Here is a 25063-nt window from a genome sequence, read left to right as displayed (position 1 = left end):
GGCGATGACTGGCCCTGGCTGGTCGGCTCTGGAGAGAGCCCGGAGTGGTGTCACAAGCAATTAATGTGATTTAGAACCCCCCCTGCCCCGCGTCCCACGGGGGTGGGCGGGGAAGTAAGAAATAAAAAGGCAAAATACACCCCGCGTTCCCGTTGCAGCCAGCTCCCCCGGCAGCCGCTGGTCGGGAAGGAAAGGCAGAATCAACCCCCTTCGTCAGAAGAGGCTTATAACTCACAGGGGCATCCAAACTCGTTTGACAAGGGCAATAAATCTGTACCGAGGAGGAAATCGGGTTCTCTCCACTATAGATCCGATATAGATTGCATAATGAGGTGCTTCCTTGCCCACACCACCACAAACACAAGCCGCCTGCACGCAGGAAAATAAGTATATATAGTTTTCTTTAAAAATCCACCACCCATTTCACCTCCCCCTCACTTCAAGCAGTGAAAACAGCTTCTGTCCAACTGTCACGTGAGATTTAAGCAGAAATGAAGAAGAAAGGCAGCTTTGTGCAACTCTCCCTGCAATTTCCCTATTTATGGTGTACATGGAAAGCAGAGAGCGACGGAGAATCGGACAACACGCAGCGGATGAACAAAATGACCAGCGTCAACACGCAGCACGCACGCACCGACCTGCATACCCGCCACCACCGCCTGCTTCGCTATGGCTGGGCGCTCAGCCACTCTTTGCTAGGATTTATTAAAAAGGTATCAGCAAAATAATAGGAATGAAGTCCCAAAGGAATGTTTTTTTCCCTGCTGCTCCTCTGCCGTTGCAAGATTCCCTCTTTAGGCAGCGATCTAGTGCTCTAGCAGGGCCTGGAGACGGTGCCCCAGCCCAGACTCACACTGGTTTGATGCAAACATGTTAACACCACGCTATGTGTGTAGATTTTTTTTTTTTTTTTTTTTTTTAAAATACAAGGAATTTAGAGGGACTCGGAGCAGTCCTGGCAGCAATTATTACAGTACCCCCATGCATAACTCCCCTGGTTATTCCAGCTATGACCCTGATAATACGGCCCTCTGCTCTTTTTGAAGTAGCCTTTCCCATGGCTGCCTAATCTATAATTTGCTCCGGTTTCCCAAGATCTAAGGCTTGTATTAGCACAATCTCTCCTATGCGCATTTAATCCATATCATGGGTTAAATGGTGCGCCGGTTTGAATTCTGGGGAAGCAAACTGCTCGCAATCTTAATTATATGCCTGATGCAATTTGGGTGGGTTTGGGGTTGGGTGGTTTGGGGTTGGTCGGTTTGTTTTGGGTTTTGTTTGTTGGGGTTTTTTTGAAACTGATCCACCACTGAAAAGCCTTCCAGGACATCTGTCCCCAGCAGCCCAGTATTATTAACAAGTCCCCTAAGCAGGTATGAAAAGCCTTTGAGATTTTCTGGCTCAAAACCACAAGGGAACACACGGCACAAGAAGATGATGAGCTGTGTTTGTGGAAGGGTCTGGGAACAAAGAACAGCCCACAGGTACACATCCAGAAATATCCAAGTGTACAGTCTGGAGGAGAAACGGTCTTTCAGTTTTATATCTTTTGCCCTCATGGAAGACTAAAAACCAATTTTGAACCTTGTCACCAAAAAGCTGCAAGACAGTGGATCCATTAGAGAGAAGAGACGTCTCCAGCTATCGGTTATGAAAGCACACCCCAAGGCCACCAAGCCAATTTCCCCCTCCAAAATTCTTCAGCATCCTCACAAACCTCATCCCCCCCAGTATTTACACAATATCCCGAAGAGCTGGGGGTGGGGGAGAAGAACGTAAACCCCTGTGCGTGTACAGCAGGGTTTCTACTGCACTTGGCAGACCTCCGGGAGATGAGACGCCGAAATCCCAAGGGCAGCTTGCATGGGAAGGAATCTGCTCCAGGCAGCTCTGCAAGGCGCTCTCACGTGCTTCAGCAACCCCGGCCGCATCAGCGAGCGATGCCAGAGCTACGCACGCCTGGGAGAAAGGACGAATTCACGAGCATTTTACAGAACCAAGGGGAGGCAGGGAACAGTTAGTGGAGAAAATCCCATCACGGAGAGCAACCTATTGCCTTGCTACGCTGCTGTCTGCACTTTCCAGCTGATTAAGCCACAGGATTGGGGGGGGGGGCGCGGCGTGGAATTTCACAAACTAAATCGTGAGAATATAGAAAAAGGTGGGGGAGGAGAGAACAGCGACAGCCAAAGGATGTTCAGCAGCAAGAGACGCTTTTTACTCTTACAGTAACAAAAATTCACAGCTACTAAACAGGTGGAGAGAAGACCCTTTTAACAGGAACAGCTGAGAGATTGATTTGAGAATGAGCAAAAGCTCATTTTTACCAAGTGAAAAGCTCTAGCCCATGTAGCTATTTGTAGCTAGTAGAATACACTGGATTTCTTGCCTTTATCACCACAAACAAGAGCCTGTTTGTAATGTAAAGCTGCAAGTTACACGGCCCGTACCAGTGTCTGTTCCTTTATACTTCATCTCCCAATTTTATCATAAACAAACACACAGCTTACGGTTGCCTATAAATTTCATCCTCAAACTCTTCAGAACAAAACACCATGTACTTTAATCTTAATGCGCTTCCTATCAAAAAGATCCTGCATGCGGGGTTTACAACTACTAAGCAGTGGAAGTACCGTGAGATAAGTTATCCTTATTTTACAGAAGAAACAGAGGGACAGAGATTAAATAACTTATCTAGACGGGGGGGGAAAGAGTGACATGCCCCAATTTTCAACTCTGATTTTTCCAGCCCCCTGCCTCAAGCTGTGCTGAAAGTACTCTGGAGGGGCTCTTGAGCAACTACTGCAGAGAAAATATTTGCAAAAAATTACATTTCACACCCAGTTTTAATAAAACTTACACCCTGACGTTCAGTTAGCAGGATGTGAAAAGCCTCACAAGTTTAAACAGCTCAGAGAACTTAAACTAGGTGCCGGTGCACCTGTAATTATTTGAACAGTAGGTTGTATGCGAGACCAGGAGACTTCGCAGGCGCTCCTCCGTTCCAAACACACGGACAGTGCCATCAGAGCTCGGTCCCAAAAGAACGGGCAAAGGACCAAACAGGAGCGTACAAAACAATCTAGGACAGGTCCAACTATTTTCAGTACGTGGGAAAGGGAAAACAGAAACGCTCGTGCATGGACGTGCACGCACGTACACGTTATTACAGCTAGTATATGGCGAGTATATGATGCAAACCAAGAAACTCCTTCAGCTACCACTGAAGTTGGGTAACACCACGCGATACGATCGCCGCCCTGGAGCCCACCTCCTAACGCACAGATTTCTTATCGGTTTAAGATGAAGTTGTCACGAGTAAATAAATATGTCATTTCCTTAAAATACTTCTCCACCAACAACCTTTATTCCGTGAACGCAGCAGACGACTGCCGAACGCGTGACGAGGCACGGCTCCACAGACCCTCGAAAGGCTACATTTACAAAAATCTCCACCTCTCATCAAAAGAGGAAACGCTTAAGCCGTTCAAATTTGGCGTAGCAAGAAACTTGCATGCAGATTAGCTAATTTATTTGCCACGATGTTGCGAGATACTGTTTTATTAGCTTAATTTGTCTTTAGCAGCACTGGAGACCAAGGTAACTACAGCTGAGTTGCTGGAGCCCGTATGAAAAAAAAAACCAAACGGCTTTTGAAAAAGTATCTTGTTATTCTTGCACTTGCAAACTGGTTTTTGTTTGTTTGTTTTTAAAAAGGCTTGCTTATTTGAAGCAAATGAAGCTTTTAAAAAGCTAGCTGGCTGTTGGCAAATATTTTAGACCATTTCTCCACTTCAAATACTGTTCATATCAGAGACTCTACAAAGTCCGCAGCACGCTAAATTGACACAAATCCCCAACAGAAACAGAGCTTATATTTAACCTACTAGCAAAATTCAGCTACCTGCATAATTAATATTCTTCAAATTAAGATTTCACTTAGCTCTCTAGGTGTACAATATTAAATCTATTACCATTTGTTAATTTTCAGCACACCAGCGGAGTTAAGATCAAGATCAGGGAGCAGACACGGAAACTTGGCGCCACTGAAGACTGAGAGTTTTGACACGGGCTTCAGCGCGGCAGGATTTCACCCTTGGTCACTCCATGCTGCTTCAGTTTATTTTTCCTTCTTTCCTCCAGATTTTTTTTTTTTTTCCCCCCTTTCATATCCCTTCTGACATACGCTGCAGCTCCAGAGAGTTCCCAGCCCTCGAACAATGTGTTCTCAAGCTACGCAGCCGAGAACGCCAATACAAATGCAATCTGTGCTGCAGCTTCTACAGAGCTGGGACCACTTTACATCGCCCTGTCAGATATTACAAAAAAAAAAAAAAAAAAAAGTACGATAAAAGTGAGCCATCTTGTTTCTTTCAAGTGTGAAAAGGCTTTGAGTGAAAAAACACAAAGGAGCTAATGGTAATCGGTTACACAGAAACTCTCATCTGTGCGTTTTGCTTCCAGGGAGCACCAAGCGTACGAGACCAAAACGCGCCATCAGATCCACGTGAAATTCTGCGCCTAATCTGCAAACCAGTTACCATGACTGCACATGCAAATTGGTCAGATAAAAGCCAGTCAGAGGAATAATTGGCTATTTGGAGCTACAAAATGACTAATCTATCACAGCCACCACATAAGTGTTTTTTTCCTCCGCTTCGTAATTGCGCCACTTAATTCCCCAAGTCCAACCTAGTATGTCGGACGCAATATGGCACAGCAAGTACAGCAACGAAGCGGGAGAACCCGCGCTCCATCCAGAGCTGCTGCGACACAAGTCCAGACTTCCATCCGTGCCCCGCGGTCCCCGGCGGGGAGTCAAGGGACAACTTTTAACGGTGACTACGAAAAACACACCCATCCCCAGCAGTCGTAAACGCGTCTTTGCGGGGAGCTGCGTGTCCTCTGAAGAAGCCTTAGAAGCCACCAGCGCTGGAAACCCCAGCGTGGGTTGCACCTCTGCCGCGCGTGAGCCCGACCGTCCGTCAGGACACGTACTCTCTCCTAAACAGAGGACCAGGACAACCTTCAACAACCGACCTTCAGCATCATTTTCCTGATGTTATTCAAACGGTACCTTCTAAAAATCCTAACTTTGCACAACTCTCACGTTTTTCCTGCCTAGCAAAAATTCAGCACAAGTGTAAAAACCTGCCACCATTTAGTCTTTTAGTAACTACAACCAGCTTCACTCCAGGTCCTCACAACCGAGGCAGGAGCAAAGCATTCGTCACTTCTCCCCTCGTCCAGGAGGCAATGGAAATCAGTGACAAATGATTTCCTTTATTGGCAAACACAAAGACCAGCCAGCTTCAACTTTAACGCCAGTTTTACCTAATAAGATACCAACTAGTTTCCTGCTGGAAGTATTAACAATTTTCTTTTAATGCCTTTTTCGTGGGATAAGAAATTAAATCAAGTAAGGCAGAACTGTAGAAGAATATAGGAGGGAAAGCAGAACAGCTCTGTATAAAACCTCACACTCAAATGCTTAGACTTCAAGGATGCCATGCCAGCAAGCTTTCTGTTAAACACTTCAATAAAGCAGGAAAGTTAAAGCCTTGAATATTCTCCCTTCTAGGCACAGAGCAAATGGATCAGTTGCTAGTAATTATTTGTTTTCCCTGTGCTTCAGGTGTTCCCACCTGTGAAATGGGCCTAGTACCTTCATTAATCTAGACAGTAAGTGTTAAGTCCTACATAGGAGTCGATATACCACTGTCATCTCATTTCTTATCGTCTGAGATTTGTAACAAAACATCATCCTCTATTCATATTTTCAGCCCAAAATACAAGTGCCGGGCTTTACAAAGTACACCAGCAAATCAGCCTCCCACCTACGCAAAGCTGTACCTGCTCACACCAAACCAACAGCCGGAGGCAGGACGTAAAAGAACATTTGCACACATGAAACTATAAGGAAACAAGGCAAAAAGACAGTCCTGTGTCCAAGACTCCCTAATTATGAGACTACCGAGGGAAGCTTGCGGGTTTCTTTAGTTAAATTTCAAGTCCATCTTCTCGTTGGAGCTGGGAGTCCAGGGTGCAACCAGCTGCCCCTTCTCCTGCAACGGGGGTCCAGAACGCCCCTGGCTCCAGGCAGGCTTCTTCCATGAATTTCTGGCAGATGCTTTCCCATCTTCTCTCCCCTCGCCTTTTCTGCTGAATCCATATGCGCTGCTGGAGATGGGATTTGGCACGCACGCTCAGATGTAAAAACCCTCTGCCCAGATGTGCTAATCCCCTGTGGCAACCCACTCCACCACACATGACCTCCAATGGCATGATTTGACAAGGTCAATGACTACTGTGCCACAGAGGTTACTTATGCTCACTGAAGTCTCCAACGTGCACACAAGAGGGTTCCTCCCCCTCTTTTAATGCAATTAAATGCTTTTTATTTAGAAATTTGCACAATTTGCGTGCAATTTTCTCACCCTCCCCACACAACCAGCCTCCATGAAAACCATTTTCCGCAGCAAAGCCAGCGTTTAGCTGGGCTCAAACACTGATCTTATCCTCCCGACACTTTCTTCAATCCCTCCGTGGGATTACAGCAGGGAAAATGACACTGATGAGAAGAGCTGCTTCTTCCCCCACTCTTTGGATTTAATATCCAACACAGGCTTCTCCTTTATACAACACATGCACAGGATACAGTATAGAAAGAAAGGTAGGAGGAGGAAAAAAAAAAAAAAGAACAGAAGGCTAAAAAGAAGGAATTCTTGTGTGAACTGAGCTACAAATGCCATTTGCAGACTGAACGACTTTTAACCCTCTGCCAGCAAGGGGGTTAGACACCTCATCCGCTCCAAGCACCCGACCAAGCGCAAACAAAAGCTTGCCTCTTCTTTCTCCCTGTCACGTTGAAACTAATCAGTGAAAACAAGGTAGAAACGGGGTTTTCGGAGCAATGAAATTGCAAGTGAGGTTTTATCTTTCCAAGTGATCCCTCCTACCCTCAGCCGCTCCCTGCCACCCCATATATGACCGCATCGTGGCCATGTCAAAGCTTAACCGAGACCAGAGCCGTCCCAGCACCATCCTTATTTCACACCGTCCATTCCAGTGGACCCCCGCCTTGGAATGACCTAAAACACGGCAAGAACGCGTAGCTGTAACTGCTGCAGAGGCTCAGGCCACATTTGCAGGGTTTCTTTAATCAACGCACACCTGCTCCGCACCCCCCTCTCCCCGCGCCCTGCCTCCCCCGTGCAGAAGGGCATTTGCGCGGCCGTGCAGCAAGCCAGATCAGGGACCCAGGGAATTGGTTTTCCTGGCAGCGTAAGCGCTAACGCTGGCACAAGGGAGGTAATCGGGACAAGCAGCCAGGGCAGGAAAGGACCATCCCCTCCAGAACACAGACTTATGGCAGATTAGAGCGGCCGCAGCCCCAGCTCCCTCTCCCTATTTCGGCAAGCGTGGGAATTACCCAGCAGAGCGGAAGATCGAGTCGTTTAAGCTTTGCGAAAGGGTGTCTGTCTAAATACAGAGCTATTTTCACAGCTTGTGTCTTCTCTCACCAGCTTCCCCTCCATTTTAAAAAAAAAAAAAAAAAAAAAGAATAAAGGGATTTGGACCCCATCAGTCACCGTGTCCCCGTACCCGGTACGGAGAAGGATAGGGTGCTGTCCTGCGAGGGGCTGGGGACGCAGCCCCGGGCTCCGAAATGGAAGGGTGCTAAGGTTTCCTCTGGCAAGGTAAACAAACCGCACGGTACAAAGATTGAATGACTCCATGGAACAAAAGGGAAAATAAGGTCAAACGGGGGGGGGGGAGAAGAGAAAAGAAAACGAAACAAGAAGCAGCCGAGATGAGAGATACGAGATACGCAAACGCACAGACCAAACCAGGCTGCTCGTCAGCTCTGCAGCCCAGCACGCGGAAAAAGAGAAGAATTTACTTCTTCCTCAACTGGAATATTTGCATAATTGTCACTTTCAGTTTTACATAATTCCCTTTTCTACACATTTGCTTCGTGTCTAGGCCACCATGCATGAAATAAATCCCTGTATCAGAGCACGGCCTGTCTGTGCGACACGCGGTGCTAAGGAGATTGGGTTTCCCGTTTATTCCCGTATTACATTCCAAGAAGGTGTGAACAATGCTTTATCAGACTTAAAATAATATCGACCAAACAGATATCTGCCCAGCCAGCATGTGTTTGCCCGGGCAGATTTTTCTAAACCCACAAAGCTAAGTCAGTCATTACTTAAGCACTAATTAAATACCATTTTCCCCCTTCCCTCCCACAGGGCACACTGAACACAGGACAAACGCCACACCGACAAATAATTTGGTCAGAAGTTTTAGGGTTGTTTCTTCCCCCACCCCTAATTAAAATGACATGCATTCATTTTGGGTACAGGTTCAATTTTCTTCACATTTACTGACGACACCCAGGTGTCCTATTAAAAAAAAAGCCCAGATACTGAAATATCAACACTAATTAGGTCTTTTAGACAGACATTTTTAGATGCTGTTTAGAAAATCTACATTAAGAAGAGTGGGGGCAAAGGATGAACTTTCAGCATTAAGAAGAGTAGCACTAAGTAACTAGGCACCCAAATTCTCATTTTTTATTTAAAAAGAGAAACAAGCCATTTCAACGGCCGTAGTCTAAAGAGAAGACAACACTGTTTCTTTGTTCAGCCTGAACAAAATAGAAGACAGAAAGATTAAATGCTGGTAAACACAGATGATATTTAAAGTTCATTCAGCTTTAATGCTTGACACCGTAGCATTAGAAGAACTAGAAAGTCTTAAAAAAAAAAAAAAAAAATTCTGTACGTCTCTGCAAAGGTTTTACTTCATAATTCAGCTGCAACCCAAATTCTGACCTTCTTGAAAGGTATCTGCAGCCCCCAGAAAAAGACATTTGAGTGTTTCTAGTTTGGCAGCTGCCTGGGCAGCGCAAGCAACGGGACGCCGATTCACCCGTCGGGAAAACCTCCAGCCTACTTCTGCTCCTTCCGCCAGCATCAGGAATACACTGCAAGACACCAGCATTGGAGCCTTTTCGAAAAGGCTCCATCGCCATGAAGACACAAAGCCAGCTGATTTTTTCCTCCCTATGCTTTCTCGCTCCCCAGCCCTGCCCCCAGAGGCACCGCTCTGCCACGGGGTGCAGAGGAGACGGCACGCTCTCATTCTGCTCCCTGCCAGCAGAAGAGCCAGCCAACACCACGACTAACCGCCCTCCCAACCCCAAAATATATACAAGGGTGCTCCAGTGAAATTGGTAAAATATGCTACACTTTGTACCGTTTTCCCCCCAGGTCTGCATCCTTATTGACATGCTTTTTGCGTCTGGTTTACGCTTTAGGCACAGACTCATTATTCCTACGGTATTCAGCAGAGACCGAGTGAAGAATCGCATTTCGCTTATGTTCCGAACCTCACAAAGGTAACGCTAGGAAAAACACCAGTGACTTTATCTGCTAAACATTTATAAACGGGGAATGGGAATTTCAACACGCACATGCACAAAAGGAGAGCGATGTAAAAGAACAAAAAGAATTCATCTAGCGCTCGAGCCAAAAAAATCTATTCCCCCTCCTCGGTACTTGCTCCTTTTTGCCCAGGTGAGCACGCTGAAACATTGAAAATTCACCTACTGGTAATTAGCAGAAAATCGGAATTACATGAAAAGCAAACCAAGGAATACCCCAAGCGAAGGCAAGCTTTATTTATTTGCAGGAAACGTACGACCAGAAGCTGCCCGGCTCCGACACCTGCTGAAAGCTGGACCCAGCTGGGCTGCAGTGTCAGACAGGCGTGTGCGTGCGGGTTCTCCCATTTCATTCTAACTCGGCATTACGTGCTCGCCTCCCACGCCGCCGAGCGCAAGCGGGTTGTCTTTCGGTCCTGCTGCTAAGTGCACAAACCTCTCACCTCCAGGAGACCGCAGTAAGCGGTGGAAGTAAAACCTGCCAATTGCTAAGTGTTAAAAAGAAAGGACCAACCTCTCTGGCAATACACGTGAACCATTAAACGAACCAAATAATCTGATTTTTAGATGAACAGCACATTGTACTTACACAGATATAAACACCAGCAACTCGCATCCTGTCCTTTCTGAGGTCAAATTAATATCCTTACAGGTTGTACTGACCTTACAAAGTCACAGAGAAGCACCATAAAGCGTGCCCCGGGTCGGGCCACGTATCTTTATGCCAAGCACGACAGCGAAGACATGCAACCAGACACGGTATACGAGTGCAGACCACAAACCTACCAGCAAACAGCTATTTAGCAACAGTCGCAGCTCGCTGACCTTCAGGCAGAAACTCAGTAACCCGGTGACGATGACACTCCTGGCCCTGGATTGTCTGCGGCATTCATTTTGGCAGCGGTAAAGAAAAATCCACTGATATATTTTGACCAGGAAGCGCCGATCGGGAAACCAGCACAGACCTTGCTCCTGCCCAACAGGGAGGCTCGGACACCCTCCCCTGGAAACCCACACGCACCTGCTTTGTCCGAGCAACACGGCAGATTTCAGTCGTCAAGAGAAATAATTTTCACGTCGCAAAATCCAGCAGCACGGCTTGCCTCGAAGCCGCAGCGCAAGAGCAATACGTGCCTAGAGACCAGGAACTTCATACGTCCAGCGATGACAGCCCTGAGGTCCTCCTGGGCGGAGGAAAAGCAGGCGATACACTCGGAGGCTTCACAACCCATTAATGTATTTCCCAGGAGGCAACACAGCTGAAGCTAACAAACCAAAGATGCTCTGTCTGCAAACAGCTTGTGTAAACTGTTTGGGTTTTGGGTTTTGTTTTTTTTTTTTAAAAAAAAAAGACCAACTTCAGAAATCGTCCTTGGGAACCCATCAAGAAAACAAACTACATATAGCTGTTCATGCTGCGGTGTCACCTGGGAGTTTGCATTAGTTACACAGGCCCCCGTTACGGCGGTTCACAACCTCTGCTTGGGAAATGGCATGTCCTGCACCTGCCGAAACACCGGCTCGTGTTCTGAGGCAATCGGCCTTGGGGTGAACGCACGGCTCTAGACAACCCCCCTACCCAACAGCTGCTAAAAAGATCATCTTTTCTTGCAAAAAGCCTCAAACTTGTACAGATGACTTTGTAACGAGCACCGGAACCTTCGCCTGATCGAGCCCTGCAAGCACATTTTGCCTAGATGCAGATAAAACTTTAATTTCTAAAGGCACACGCCTTGTGTGACTTAGCGTCATGCAGCGACGTGGAAGAAAAGCCATGAGCTGTGTGAAATCAAGTTACAGACCGCGTGCAGCCCAGAGGCTCTCGCTTCTGTGTCATTAACCCTCTTCCCGCTACAAACGGCATCGGAAAGGCCAGCGCCCGTATCGAAGCCGTCTTAAAATGGTTCTCTCCGCACAACCTGGGTCGACCCCGCGGACGTGGCCATCTCCGCAGCAATGGGAAGGATCCGAGACGGTAGCTCAGTTCCAAGCTCCCGTCCAGCGCCTGCAGGCACCGGGGCGGGAGCCGCCCCGAGAGCCTTAACGGGGCTTGAACAGGGCAATCAGCTTGGTTGATGTAACCAACAAAACGACCACGCGCACGTGATAACGAACGTACAGACATCTGCGGAGTTGGATGGGTGAGCTGATGGCCGGCGAGTTATAGAGTCCATCTGGTTGGAAAACCATTGTCATTTTCAGCTAAAAATCACATTAGCAAACTCATACCGCAACTTGGTAGTATTTAGCTTCAAACTAGAATACCAGAGTAAACGGTATTCTTTTTTCCCAGATCTTGCAAAATATTCAGTAACTCGACACTAACAGCAGTATGGTGGGGTGGTTTTTTCTTTCTCTTTTTTTTTTTTTTTTTTTTAATGCACCGAGCGCTTTAGTTAAGTCTGAGAAAAAAGGAAGGAGCTTTTTGCCTATCTTGCAAGAAAACCTCTCCCGAGATAAGGATCTGTTCTGCAGCAGGAGAGTCTCCTAGCAAATGCATGAACGAGCGCTTCTATGAGAAGCAAGATTATAAATCCCGGGCGTCATTAAGGACTGATGAAGCCCAGGAGAACTTAAGAAGCCCTAAGTCAAGGCCTGTATTTTAACGCTAAGAGGAGATGGAGAACTAAAGCTCGGGAAAATCTCACGCTGAATTTACCCTTGCAGCGGTGCCCAGAGCGTGGCACAGCGCTGGTCCGCGCATCCCACGCGGAACACGCTCACGCCCCACGCCCCAACCCGCGGTGGGGCAGAGAGGAAGCATTTCACTAGCGGTTCACACGGGAAGGTTTTGACTTTGGCTGCAAGCTACCAACGCGAGAAAGGAGGCCAGAAGACACCGGCGCGCGTACTCGCCGCCGCTTCTAACGCCCAGCGGCGTCGCGGTGCGGCCGCGCAGAACCCATCCCGGGGAGCGCGCGACGGCGGGCGAGCGCATCCCCACCCGGTAACGCCGCAGAACAGGGAACGCTGCCGCGGCTCCTGAGCACCGGCGGCGCGAGCAGCCCGCTCACCCGGGGCTCTCCCACCGCCGCCCGCGCAAACACGGCACGCGTTTCCAACCCCACGCCGCGGCGAGGGCGGTCCCCCCGAGTCGGAGGGGCGACGGCAGGCCCCCCGAGCGGCGAGGCCAGCCTCCCCAGCGGGCGCCCGAGCAGCGGCAGCAGCGGCCGAGGTGACGCGGGCGGCGATGAAAGGACTCGCCCGGAGCTCGGAGAGGAAACTTGTGGCGGAGTCAGAAAGAAAACCCCGTTATCTCAACTTCCGGACCCCTCTGCTAACCGCCAGACCACAAAACACTTTTATTATAGGATAACATTACAACAAATAGCTATTTTCTGTTAGGAGAAAACCCACTTTGCAGTTTTACTTTTAAAAATCCACTTTTGACTCCGACCCCATAGGATTGCGAGCCAGCCCTGTGACAGGGCATAAACAGTTTCTCCCTCCTTTGCATGCCCCAGTTTTATTAAGTAATCCCCATAAAAGCAATTACTGAGCTTTGGACTGAAAAATAACTAGGGGGAAAAAAAAAAAAAAAGAGACGCAGCAAATTCTGTGTATCTTCATTTGCATATGGATTCCCTCCCTCCCCCTTTCTAAGGTTTTTGCCATGAGGTCTTTTATGTCTCTTTCAATAATCATATAATTATATGATTCCTAAAGTACACGCTGGCAACACTTCAGGGGATTTTAGTCATTACAGGTGACAAGACTTTTCTCTCATGTCTAATGCTCGCTAGGATTTCCTTCCACTCCATTCACAGATAAGATGAAGAACCCAGGGACACCCAAAACCCCCTCCCCGACAGATTTTGGGGGGATCAGCCCTCCTCCTTCTCCATTAGGGACACGGGGAAGCAGGCAGAACTGAACTGCAATGAACTGCAGTCGGAACGAGGCATTTTTTCAATTAAGCGGCCCATCATTTTTCCCAGGCCACCACATCCAACTATTTTAATGGCTTTCACATTTTTTCTTTAATTTTACAATCTGAAAGAAACGCCAAGGTTCCATCAAGGACCAAGAACGCCGTAATTCCGTTTCTTCCAATGGTTGCGAGTTATTAATAAGCTGTCAAAACACCATAATTATTTTATATCAAGTCTGACTGATTCCATAAACATCTCTTAGCTGCGCACTACCTCGAGTCTCGCTCCCCGAGTGCAAGGATGTGCTCGGGCGAAGCGGAGCAGAGAGGCTGCACGTCCTCTTCCGCAGCAGTGCCAGAGACATTTACGAGCCACCAAAAAAAAAAAAAAAATCAACAGCAATAATACATTTATTAGCCGATGCGCTCGATGACATTATAAGGTTCGAGACATTTCTTCCCTTAAAATTCTTTGGGGTTTTAGCTCCTCTGTACAAATAAGAGCTACCAGGAAAGGAACTCCAGCCTCGCTAACCCACCGGAGGGGTTAAAGAAATGACCTGGGTGCCCGTCAGCGCGCCGCAGCCCGCCCAAGAGCCAGAAAGCCTCAATTATCATCTGTTTCCCAACTTGGGCTGCACGCTTCCTCCTAACCTAAGCATCTCCTCACTAAGTACAGGCTACATCAGGGATACGCTAGCATCAGAGCAAATCAATCTATATTTAAAATTGGGAAAGAAAAAAAAAAAAGCCACCAAACAATTACAGTCATATTTTTACAAAGCTAGAAAGAACATCTGTTGGAGAGGAAGACAGTGCGATGATATCCAGCTGCAAACACTGTAAACTTCGCATTTAGACCACAGGCACAAGTGCACCACATATACATAAATACATATATATACACTTTTTTTTTTTTTCTGAATGCCCCTCTATCACAGCCTGTTTAGAAGAGAGCAAGGCAGGCTTTGGACAACAGAGGAGAGGAGCCCAAGCGCAGATCCCTCGCCCTGCCGACAGCGCCCGGCAGTCCCCAAAATAGACCATTTGACTTCAAATTGCCACGTCTGTGTGGCACCACTATACATAGCCAGCACAAGATTAAAAAAGCTTTGCTCTGAGCACAAAGGGAGAGGCAGGAATGGTGCCATAAGCCCGTGTTTTGCAGCCAGTAGCGCAGGGAAATAATTTTGATCCCTTCAATCCCCTTATCCATGCCAACCACTGACCTTGCAGATGCAACTTTTGTTCAACTTCGGTCCCTTTTTGGCTGGAAGCAAGGCAGAGCTGCAAAGCACACGCTCTCCATTCATCTCGGATCACGCAAGCGCTACGTACGTAGCTGCCCCTGCGCTCCTTTTCACCAGGTATTTCTGAACTTCGGATGCAGCGCAAAACGACGAAGCTAGAAAAATGGGCAGGCACCCATTCACCCGTCATTAGGGCCCGACACATCTGCTGGCCCTGCGGCTCGTACCTGCCCAGCTTGCACAATCCCTCGCACCAGAGGAACTGGACCGACAACCACACGCAGGTCAGCTCCTGCTTTGCCTAGGCGGCTCGGAAGCTGTTTAACCCTCTCCTCCATTTTAAACATTTGGGATTAACAGCGTAAAGACCGATTCTCCTTCCAGCAGCCGAACTCTATTCTTAATAGTTCACCAGTTTTGGAAAAGAGACTATTTTTCAAGGAGATGGAACAGGACTGGTAGAAGAGTGCTCCGGCTCCTTCTCCACGCGAGGAGCACAGCTGGAGCGGTCACAGCCCCCGTCGCGCTGAACACAGCAGAGCCAGAAGATATTTAAACAGCAAGAACCACTTCACCTACATAAAACTCTTTTATACCTTTACCGTGATAAACTGGAGGCATTAAAGTGCAGCGAATTGGAAATTGTTCTCACTTACAGCTGGACGCTCACGTACAACTGATACCAAGACGCACGTCCTCCGTGCGGCACTTCAAATCTTTATTTTTAAAAAACGTATTGCATCAAGCAGGACACAACGTTTCAGCTCTGCTGATGCCGTTCGCTCTCAAGTGCTTGCTGCAGCACCGCAGACAAACTCCACGGTGTTCCCCGGGACCTGTAGCACCAGGCAAAGAGCAGCAGCTACGGAAGCTGAAGCAATACCCACCTCCGGGTATCTCCCCAGCCAAGGCGCACGCAGGGTTTAGGATTTATAGGCGTGCCAAGCCCACCAGGTCTAGCTCAGCCTGATGCAGGGGGAGCAGCCTGCAGCGGCTGCGCCTGGAGGATTCAACACCTCACACCAAGGAACAGAAAGCAGGAGAACAGGAGGATGCCAAGAGGGAAAAAGAGAACAAACCACCCAGACCGCCCAAAAACCTTTGTATCGGTGTGAACGTCTCCGTTGTATCTCTGCACCTATATGAATTTTTAAAGGGGTACAGCTGTGCATCAGCCCTTCTGCAGAGCGAGCAGGAATCTATCAAAGAAAGTGAAATACGCCAGGCTGGTGTCATCCTACCGGGCTCCCTTGCTCACCGGTGTTTTCCCGGCAAGTCACAGTGCGATAGTCAAGTCTCATTCTCTGCAATAATCGAGATAAACGACTAAAAGTGCACCTCGTTAGCATACTGAGAGGACAGGAAAGTTTTCAGTACTTACCAGACAAGAAGTCAAATGCACTACTGCAAGCAAACATTAATTTGGATCCTATATCATCTATTATTTGGATGAAGCGGAACACCGATTGCATTATATCCCTTTTATCAAAAAATCTCCTCTGTGCAATACAGGGTACCTTACATTTCTTACATACGATATATTCAATTTTTTTTAATTAATTATAATTTATCTTCTCGATTTCTCAGTGGTGGTTGGTCCACTTGACAGTTCAGCAAGCTTCATCTCACGTTTTACCCCAGGTGTCAGACCACTGAAGAAAGGCTGAGCAGTTACGCTACGGGAAAGTATTTTGGAAAAATCGGTAAGCTATTACGAGGTCTTTCAAAAAACCCTAACAGGCAGGGTCGAGCGCAGTTTGAGCTAAACATGGGACCTCGGGTGGGGAGGAGGGGGACCCCTGAACTCGCCTGGGATTTTCACAGCCAAGCCTCAGGTCGGGAAGCCGTTCCCTTCCCCGATGCCATCGCAGCCACGTGAAATGCAGCAACGGTGCGCTGACGCAGGCCGCCGGCATCGTCCCTGTCCGGGGCCGCGCGTGCCACGCACACGCTCGCTGCTCTGCGCGGCTCGCTCTGCCGCGCGCAACGCGCCCGTCGGTCCCGGCGGGTTGTACTGCTGGGGTAAAGAACTCCGGCTCCAACAAAATACATGGATCCGTCCTCGTCACTGCCCGCCACCCGCCCGTGGCTTGCAGGCAGCATAGCTCCCCTCGGGTCCTGGCCCGACTGAGCAGGTACTTCAGGCTTCCCGGAGCTCGCCCCTCTATTTTAGCTCTGCATTAACCACCTCTTATTACTTAACAACAACAAAAATACCTTAAGTACCCGCTTCAGACAAGATGCGAAAAATCAACAGCTAGGAGAACAAATCAATGGAGACTAACAAGCCTTTGGGAAAACCAAAAGGCATTTAGAGCATTTAGAGCACCATCCAGAAAATCATTAGCCTTCCTGAGGCTAAAAGCACTTTTTTTAAAGGAATAACCGGCCATCAGAAACACTAACTTGATACACCATCACTTGACACTTAAGTAGAAGGGGAAAAAATACTGAAAAATCCAGAAGCTTGCTTTAAAACGTAAGAGTAACTATGGAAAAAACGAAGCGGCAAAGCACATCTACAGAGATACGATGATAAATGAGAAGTAACGCAGCTAGGTCAGTGGAACGAGCACAAAACCTTTGGAACAGGAAACTGCAGTTAACTACACTGGTTTTCTTATCAATGAGAGATCAGAGCAACAGTAACAGCACAGTGTACAACACACATGTGAAAGCAGCCTTATCGAGATAACAGCTGAAGAACTCACGGATCCTGTCCAGAAGTCGACTATCACTTCTAAACTCTGCCAGCCTCAAGCGCAGGGAGCGGAGAAGGGACCGCGATTCAGCGCCGCCAGACCTCTGGGTGCAAGGCAAGAGCGAGCGGGCAAAGCGTTAGGCTGCTCAGGGTCTGCGCGCCGACGCGGCCGGGCCCCGAGTCGGCTCGCAAGGGCAGCGTGACCGCGCCAAGACAGCGCGCACGAAGGCAAGCTGCGCTTCGCTTCGCCTCGCCGACCTGCTTCTGCACAAGGCGCCGCTCCGCGCGCAGCTGGATTCTCCGCAGGGTTCTACAGGGAGGTGAAACGTCCCTAAAAATCCCGCGCGCACCGGGAAAGTTCAAATTTCCACACGGCCTTCCAAAGCTTTGCTGGAATCTGTAAAAATGATAAACGGCAGCCAAAAAGAAAACACAACCCCTTGTCTTGACAACTACTTTGGGAGAACAATCGCTCTCAAAGACGGCATTCATTAACATTCTGATGAAGTTCCCTTTTAGCGCTGTTTTCCATACTTGAAAGGAACAGCTATGATCAGAGAGCCCTCAACTACCGACTCGCTCATTTAGACTCTCTCGCTCTGATTCACCAATCACCTTCAAGAATAATTAGCAGCTTCGTCTGAACGCAATGAATATACGCACACGCTCACACACGCACCATTCATTTCGGAAGGCGGCGAGAAATCCCCCGATTCTCAGCCCGCCGGCTTTTCTGAGCCCCGGCACGGGAGCCGGCTCCCGGGACGCCCGCCTCAAGCCAGCGGCTCCGGGCAAACTTCGCTTTCCAGACTGTTAACGCCAAAGTCACGGTCGGTGGCTGGGTATTTTTAAAAAAAAAATAAAAAATAAAAGAACAACAAAGCAAACAAAACACACTACACACACATCAGCTGCACGTAACCCGAGTTGGAGCCGGATTTATACAAGAAGATTCATAGGAAGGAAGGAAAAGGGGAAGTTTTAGCTTCTTATGCACAGAAAGAGGCTGCTGCTGGTTTGCCTGTGGGCTTTTCCTTTTTGTTGTTTCTTTTTCCCCTAATCTAACATATACATATAAACCCAGCTCTGTCCAGGTGAAGGACGGTAGGACGGGGGGACCGAAAGTCGCGTCGCGAGCAAGCATCACAGAGAGGAGACACGGTATTTTCGGATGGCAAGCGCCAACGGAAACATTGCCGTGCGAGTTAGAGCAAAATCCAGAATGCTTAAAATTCACACCAAAGAGCTAAAGGAGACTTCATAAAGCCATCCCTCAGTATTAACCTTAACTGCTCATACCCCAGGTCAATGTGAAGGAACAGTATATATATTTATCCTGTGAGGCACCCTTTATTTACAGGAACAGCAGTGGTGAGAACTTTCTTCAGCGGGGAAGGGGAATTCACAATATTTTGAGATAGCAAGAAAAAACAAACGCAAAACCACCTCACCTCTCCCAAATGTTTCTACCGTTAAGTTCCGCCTAACCATTGAGAAATTTAATTTCCAGGGGGAAGCCCAAAGCTTAGCCAGCCTATCAAAGGTAATCGCAGCTCGCTGCAACGCCAAGTGACAAACCAGCCTCGAGGAGGAACACGAGGAAGGATCACCACAAGCCACCACATCTGCAATAAAAACTCCTTTTAGGATTAGAAATGAAACAGACTTTCTTAGTTCAGGATCCTTTCTAGGCTGCACACTGACTTTTTTTCCCCTCCTCCCTCGTGAAGACGGAAGGTTTCAATTATTATTTATTTTCAAAACATCATCGCGGCAGATTTTAAGCACTCTTTAAAATCCAAATGACGCACCGAAAGGCGAACCTCCCGCAAAGCAGAAGCAAGCCACCTGTTGCAGCCCGGCTCACCGGAGGACACGGCTCCACGCCCCGCGAAGCCACCTCGCCCCTTCGGCCATTCACACGGCATTCGCCGCTTTAAAGTAGTTTTGCCTCAATAATCCCCTTCCCTTGCCGCCGCTGCTGCATCCCGCCTGCCCGACATCCCCCGTGGGCCAAGGCAGCGCTGCGTGCGAAAACCCGCGCGAGGCGCAGGGCTTCCTCCGGTTTAGCGCTGCTGGGGTTTCCGAAACGCACACGATCACGCGGGCTCCCCGAGAACCTCGACGACAACGCGCCTCCTGGTTCAGCACCCGAAGGAAACGGGGAATTCTGCTGGCACGATTCCCTCCGAGGCGCCGGCCGCCATCCCAGGCGCTGAGGTGCAGGCGCCGCGTGCCGGTAAACGCGGCAGCAATCAATTCATTTCAGGCGGGTACCGAAGCGTTTTGCAAGAGCTTGGAAGGGGGCAGTTTCGTGAAGACTTGTGCGTAATTTTTTATTAAAAGAAAAACCAGAAGTGCTTCCACAGACAGACGTACTTTGGGGTGGCAGAAGTTTAAGGTCACCTTCTACCCTCGTGCACCCTATTATCAAGGTTACGGTTCGGCTGATTTGATAACAAGGCTTATCCCATTCGAAAAGCCCGGAGTTTTCCCCGTCGGCCCCGGAGGGACCGCACTATCATTTGAATTCTATTTCCTGATAATGTGCTCATCATGGTAGAAAATTTCTGCAGGAAGATGAATTTTACTTTCTTCGCTGACAGCTCAGTAGAGACTCAGGGGTTTAATTGGACCTATCTGCTGATGCGTATTTGACTAAGAGCATGCCCAAGGAAAGGAAAAAAAATAAATAAATGAAAAAGATGACACAGAAGACGACACAGACAGGTCTATGGCTTGTTTTTGAGGCACGCCAAGCCAGGTGTACGGCTCGTTTCCGAGGCACGCGAAAGCGGATCGCTCGCTCCTCAGCGGTTCTGCCTAGACAAAGCAGTTCGCGTTCCTGTTAGGACAGCAGCCCGCAAGCGACGCCGGGGAAGGCCGAAGGAAAGCCATGGCCAAGCTAACACAAAGCACCTCCCCGCCCCGGCACCCGCGCGCCCAGCGCTGCCCCGGCACCCCGGGCTGCAGGCGGCCCCCGAGCAGAAGCCCAGGCTCCCCGCGCACCGGTCTCGTGGCCCCGACGCCAGGGCAGGTGGCCAAGGCCGCCGGCGACGCCTCCGTCGGGGCTCAGCGACCGCCCGCGGGACTTTGAGAACTTGGTTGGAGCGGCAAAAAAACCGTCCCCATAGCCACCGGGCCACCGGGCCGGGGAGAAGCAGAGCCCGCCAACAAAACGGGACCCCAAAGCCCGAGCCAGACGCCTTAAGAGATGCCAGGGCCAATCTGAGATTATTCACTAGCCCGCACGCAAGCCTTGGTCGCCGTAACGCGGGCTCACAGGCAGGCAAGCGACAGGAAACCCGAAGGAGGCAGAGCACCCGAAACTTTGCCCGCGTTTCTACCACGCCGCGGCAAAGCCGAGCGGGCAAAGGCGCCCGGACCGCCGGCGTCTACTGGGAATTCAAGTTCTTACGCCCCTCAAGCGGCTTGCTAGGTGCTCGCGACAGCTCGCTGCTTCCCCTCGCACACGAACAAAACAAAAACCAAAAGCCAAAGTCTTCGTTTGTCAATGCCCCTCCGAAAATATTAAATTTCCTGCTCTGCTTAACTTAGCTCAGACAAGGCAGGCAGTATTTGCTCAGCAAATATTGTTTGTAATAAGTTAGACAAGCAATATTTTTTGCCAGCCTATTAACACCAGAAAAATATGTACAGTCAACAAGAGATGAAGAATTTGTTCAATTACTTCAAAAATGGGAATTACAACCAAGGGATTATTATCCATTTAAACATCTCTTTTCCACAAAATGTCAAACACTAGCCATTTGCTAACAATCTCCGGAGACAGATAAAGTAACATTTTGGCAATGCAAACACAAACTCCCCGAGCTGGGGGGGGGGGAGGGGGGGGTATGTTGGGGGGGGGAGGGGGGAGTGGGTATGGCGGGGGGGGGGGGAGGAAGAGGGGTGGGCATGTTGGGGGGGGGAGGAAGAGGGGTGGGCATGGCGGGGGGGGGAGGAAGAGGGGTGGGCATGGCGGGGGGGGGAGGAAGAGGGGTGGGCATGGCGGGGGGGGGAGGAAGAGGGGTGGGCATGGCGGGGGGGGGAGGAAGAGGGGTGGGCATGGCGGGGGGGGGAGGAAGAGGGGTGGGCATGGCGGGGGGGAGAGGAAGAGGGGTGGGCATGGCGGGGGGGAGGAAGAGGGGTGGGCATGGCGGGGGGGGAGGAAGAGGGGTGGGCATGGCGGGGGGGGAGGAAGAGGGGTGGGCACGTTGGGGGGGGGGAGGAAGAGGGGTGGGCACGTTGGGGGGGGGAGGAAGAGGGGTGGGCACGTTGGGGGGGGGGAGGAAGAGGGGTGGGCACGTTGGGGGGGGGGAGGAAGAGGGGTGGGCACGTTGGGGGGGGGGAGGAAGAGGGGTGGGCACGTTGGGGGGGGAGGAAGAGGGGTGGGCACGTTGGGGGGGGGAGGAAGAGGGGTGGGCACGTTGGGGGGGGGGAGGAAGAGGGGTGGGCACGTTGGGGGGGGGAGGAAGAGGGGTGGGCACGTTGGGGGGGGGGAGGAAGAGGGGTGGGCATGTTGGGGGGGGGAGGAAGAGGGGTGGGCATGGCGGGCGGGGGGGGTATGCTGGGGGGGGCTGCACCATTCTCAACAACCCCGGACCATCCCACAGGCCGAGCACATTTTGCAGCCCCCCGGCCGCTCATTAAAGCCCCGAACAACCCTTGACTTGCCCTGAAGTGAGAGTCAGGAGCGGGCGGAGGGAGAAGCCCGGCGGGGGGGTGGGGGAGGGAGAGGGGGAGGCGGGGGGGCGCAGCAAGTTGCCAGCGGGGCCGCCTCGCCCCCCAGGTCCCCGCGGGGCTGACACCGGGCACACGAATTCCCATTTGCAAGCACTCGGGCAGCCTGAAAGCGCCGCGCTTCCTTTTTGCATTTCCACCACCCCCCCCCCCCCCCAATTTTTTTTTTTTTTTTTTTTTTTAAATTTTTTCCCCCTCTCCCCCGGCCGCAGCCCCCCCGCGCCCCCCCCGCCCCTACCTCCAGCGCTTCCAGGCTGTTGAAGCTGGCTATGGCGAAGCCATCGATCAGGTCCTCCTCCTGCGAGCTGGACTCGCGGCGGCGGCGGCGCGGGGGCCGGGCGGCGCGGGCGGCGGGCGGGGGGCCCCGGGGGGCCGGGCAGCGCTGCCCGCCGTTCTCCTTGCCGGGGCTCGGCTCCTTCTCGGAGCCCGACGAGGGGCTCTGGTTCCGCGGGTCGCGGGCCGCCGCCTCCCGCCGCCGCACGCGGTCCCGCTGCGACCTCGACCTCCGGCTCTGCCGGATTTTCCCATCCATTGCCGGAGAAGCAGCGAAAAAATGACAAAAAAAAATTAAAAATAGTAATAATAATTAATTATTTAAAAAAAGGAAAAAAAAAAAAAAAAAAAAAAGGAAGGCCGGGCGCGGGGGTGGGGGGGGGCGGGGGGGAGGCGCGGGGGAGGGGGGGGGGGGGGAGAGAAAAGTCACCCCCCTCCAACTCACCGCTTCCCCTCTCCAAACCCCGGAGCCCTTTAAAAACAACAACAACAAAAAAATATTTAAAAAAAAAAAAATTTAAAAAAAAAAAATCAACAACAACAACAAAAATCCTGCTGTTCAGACCCTCGGATCCAGGGCGATGATAATCCACAGAGCAAGGCTGGGTGGCGGTGGGGCGAGCGGCACACACACACACAAAAAATATTAAATCCACGGAATGACCTTGACAAATTTCCACCCCCCCCCGCCCCCCCCCACCCCCCCAAAAAAAAAAAAAAAAAAAAAAAAGCAGAGACGGGAAGAGGAGGGGAGGGGAAAAAAAAAAAAAAAAAAAGGAGGGGGGGGGGATCTGTCTGGATCAGGACGAGGACACCTCGGCTTCGCTCGGCGCGGCGGGCAGAGGCAGATCCAGGAGGCTCGACCCAGCTCGGGATAATCCAGGCGCGGCGCCCCCTCCCCGGGGGCAGCGCGGCTCCGGGCCCGCTCCGGCCGCCGCTCCCCGCGCCGGGGGGGCCGCCGCGCTCGCCGCCCAACTTTCTTGCCGCGGAGCGAGCGAGACAATCCCCGGGCAGCCCCCGCCGCCGCCCGCCGCCGCCCGCCGCCGCCGCCGCCCCCTCCTCCTCGCCGGGCGCCGCCGGCGGCTCGCAGCCCCCCGCGGCGCCCCCGCCCGCTGCCGGATGGCGCTGGCCCGCCCGCCCCAGCCCGGCCGCCCGCGGCGCGGCGCGGCGCAGCCCCGGCCCCCAGAAGCCGCTCAGTCGGCGCTGCCCGGATGCCGCCCCATTCTCCCCGAGCTGGGACGCGGCGCTAGCACCGCCCGGCCGGCCGCGCATGAGCAGGGCTGCCAGCTGCGCGTCATTCCCCGGCGCAGGCCCGGCCGTGCCCCCGGCCCCCCCCCCTTCCTCCTCCTCCTCCTCCTCCTCCTCCTCCTTCCCGCCCCGCCTCGCCCCAGCGCCGAGCGGAGGAGGGGGCACCGCGGCCCGCCCTCGCCCCCCGCCGCCGGGAAAAGTTTCCCCCTCCCGCCCGGCCCGGCTGCCGCGGCTCCTCCCGGCCGCCCCCCCCCCCCCCCCCCCGGGAAATGGAGGGGGCAAGGAGGGGCTGGCCGGGGGCGAGCCGGGGACAAGGGGCGAGCCCGGGAGGAGCGCTGGGAGCGGGGACGGGCTGCGGGGTGGGCGGGGGGCTAAAGGATGAGCCGGGGACAGCCTGAGGGGTGAGCTGAGGGGCAGGGGACAGGCTGAGGGGCGGGGGGGGGGGGTAAGTGATGAGTGAGGGATGAGTTTGGGGGTTAAACGATGAGCTGAGGGACAAGGGACAGGCTGAGGGGTGAGTTGGGGGGGTAAATGATGAGCTGAGGGACAAGGGACGGGCTGAGGGGTGAGTTGGGGGGTTAAACAATGAGCTGATGGACAAGTTGGGGGGTTAAACGAGCTGAGGGACGGGACAGGCTGAGGGGCGAGTTGGGGGGGTTAAACGATGAGCTGAGGGATGAGTTGGGGGGTTAAACAATGAGCTGAGGGACAGGGGACAGGCTGAGGGGCGAGGTGGAGGCATAAATGATGAGTGAGAGATGAGTTTGGGGGTTAAACGATGAGCTGAGGGACGGGACAGCCTGAGGGGTGAGTTGGGGGGGGTTAAGCGATGAGCTGAGGGACAGGGGACAGCCTGAGGGGCGAGGTGGGGGGGTAAATGATAAGCTCAGGGATAGGTTGGGGGTTAAACGATGAGCTGAGGGACAGGGGACAGTCGGCTGAGGGGCGAGGGGGGCGGGTAAATGATGAGCTGAGGGACAAGGGACGGGCTGAGGGGTGAGTTGGGGGGTTAAACAATGAGCTGATGGACAAGTTGGGGGGGTTAAACAATGAGCTGAGGGACGGGACAGGCTGAGGGGCGAGTTGGGGGGGTTAAACGATGAGCTGAGGGATGAGTTGGGTTAAACAATGAGCTGAGGGACAGGGGACAGGCTGAGGGGCGAGGTGGAGGCATAAATGATGAGTGAGAGATGAGTTTGGGGGTTAAACGATGAGCTGAGGGACACGGGACAGCCTGAGGGGTGAGTTGGGGGGGTTAAACGATGAGCTGAGGGACAAGGGACAGGCTGAGGGGTGAGTTGGGGGGGTAAATGATGAGCTGAGGGACAAGTTGGGTTAAACGATGAGCTGAGGGACAAGGGACAGGCTGAAGGACGAGTTGGGGGGGTTAAACAATGAGCTGAGGGATAGGTTGGGGGTTAAACGATGAGCTGAGGGACAAGGGACAGGCTGAGGGACGAGTTGGGTGGGGTAAATGATGAGTGAGGGATGAGTTTGGGGGTTAAAGGATGAGCTGAGGGGCAGGG

At 51.6% G+C, this 25063-nt stretch overlaps 1 protein-coding gene across 1 annotated transcript in view; it reads right to left on the bottom strand.

The window, feature by feature from the left end:
- The window catches only part of FBRSL1 (fibrosin like 1), a 560052-nt gene extending 537504 nt beyond the window's left edge, over positions 1-22548 (bottom strand). Inside the window, exon 1 of the mRNA XM_075718432.1 lies at positions 22255-22548. Within this exon, the coding sequence (XP_075574547.1) occupies positions 22255-22548 (294 nt within the window). The remainder of the gene's footprint in view (positions 1-22254) is intronic.
- Between the last annotated feature and the right edge of the window lie 2515 nt (positions 22549-25063).

This window comes from Pelecanus crispus, chromosome 11, assembly GCF_030463565.1.
Source record: "Pelecanus crispus isolate bPelCri1 chromosome 11, bPelCri1.pri, whole genome shotgun sequence".
Lineage (NCBI taxonomy): Eukaryota > Metazoa > Chordata > Aves > Pelecaniformes > Pelecanidae > Pelecanus > Pelecanus crispus.
The sequence above is the reverse complement of the archived record's forward strand: the minus strand, read 5'-3'. Positions and strand labels throughout refer to the sequence as shown.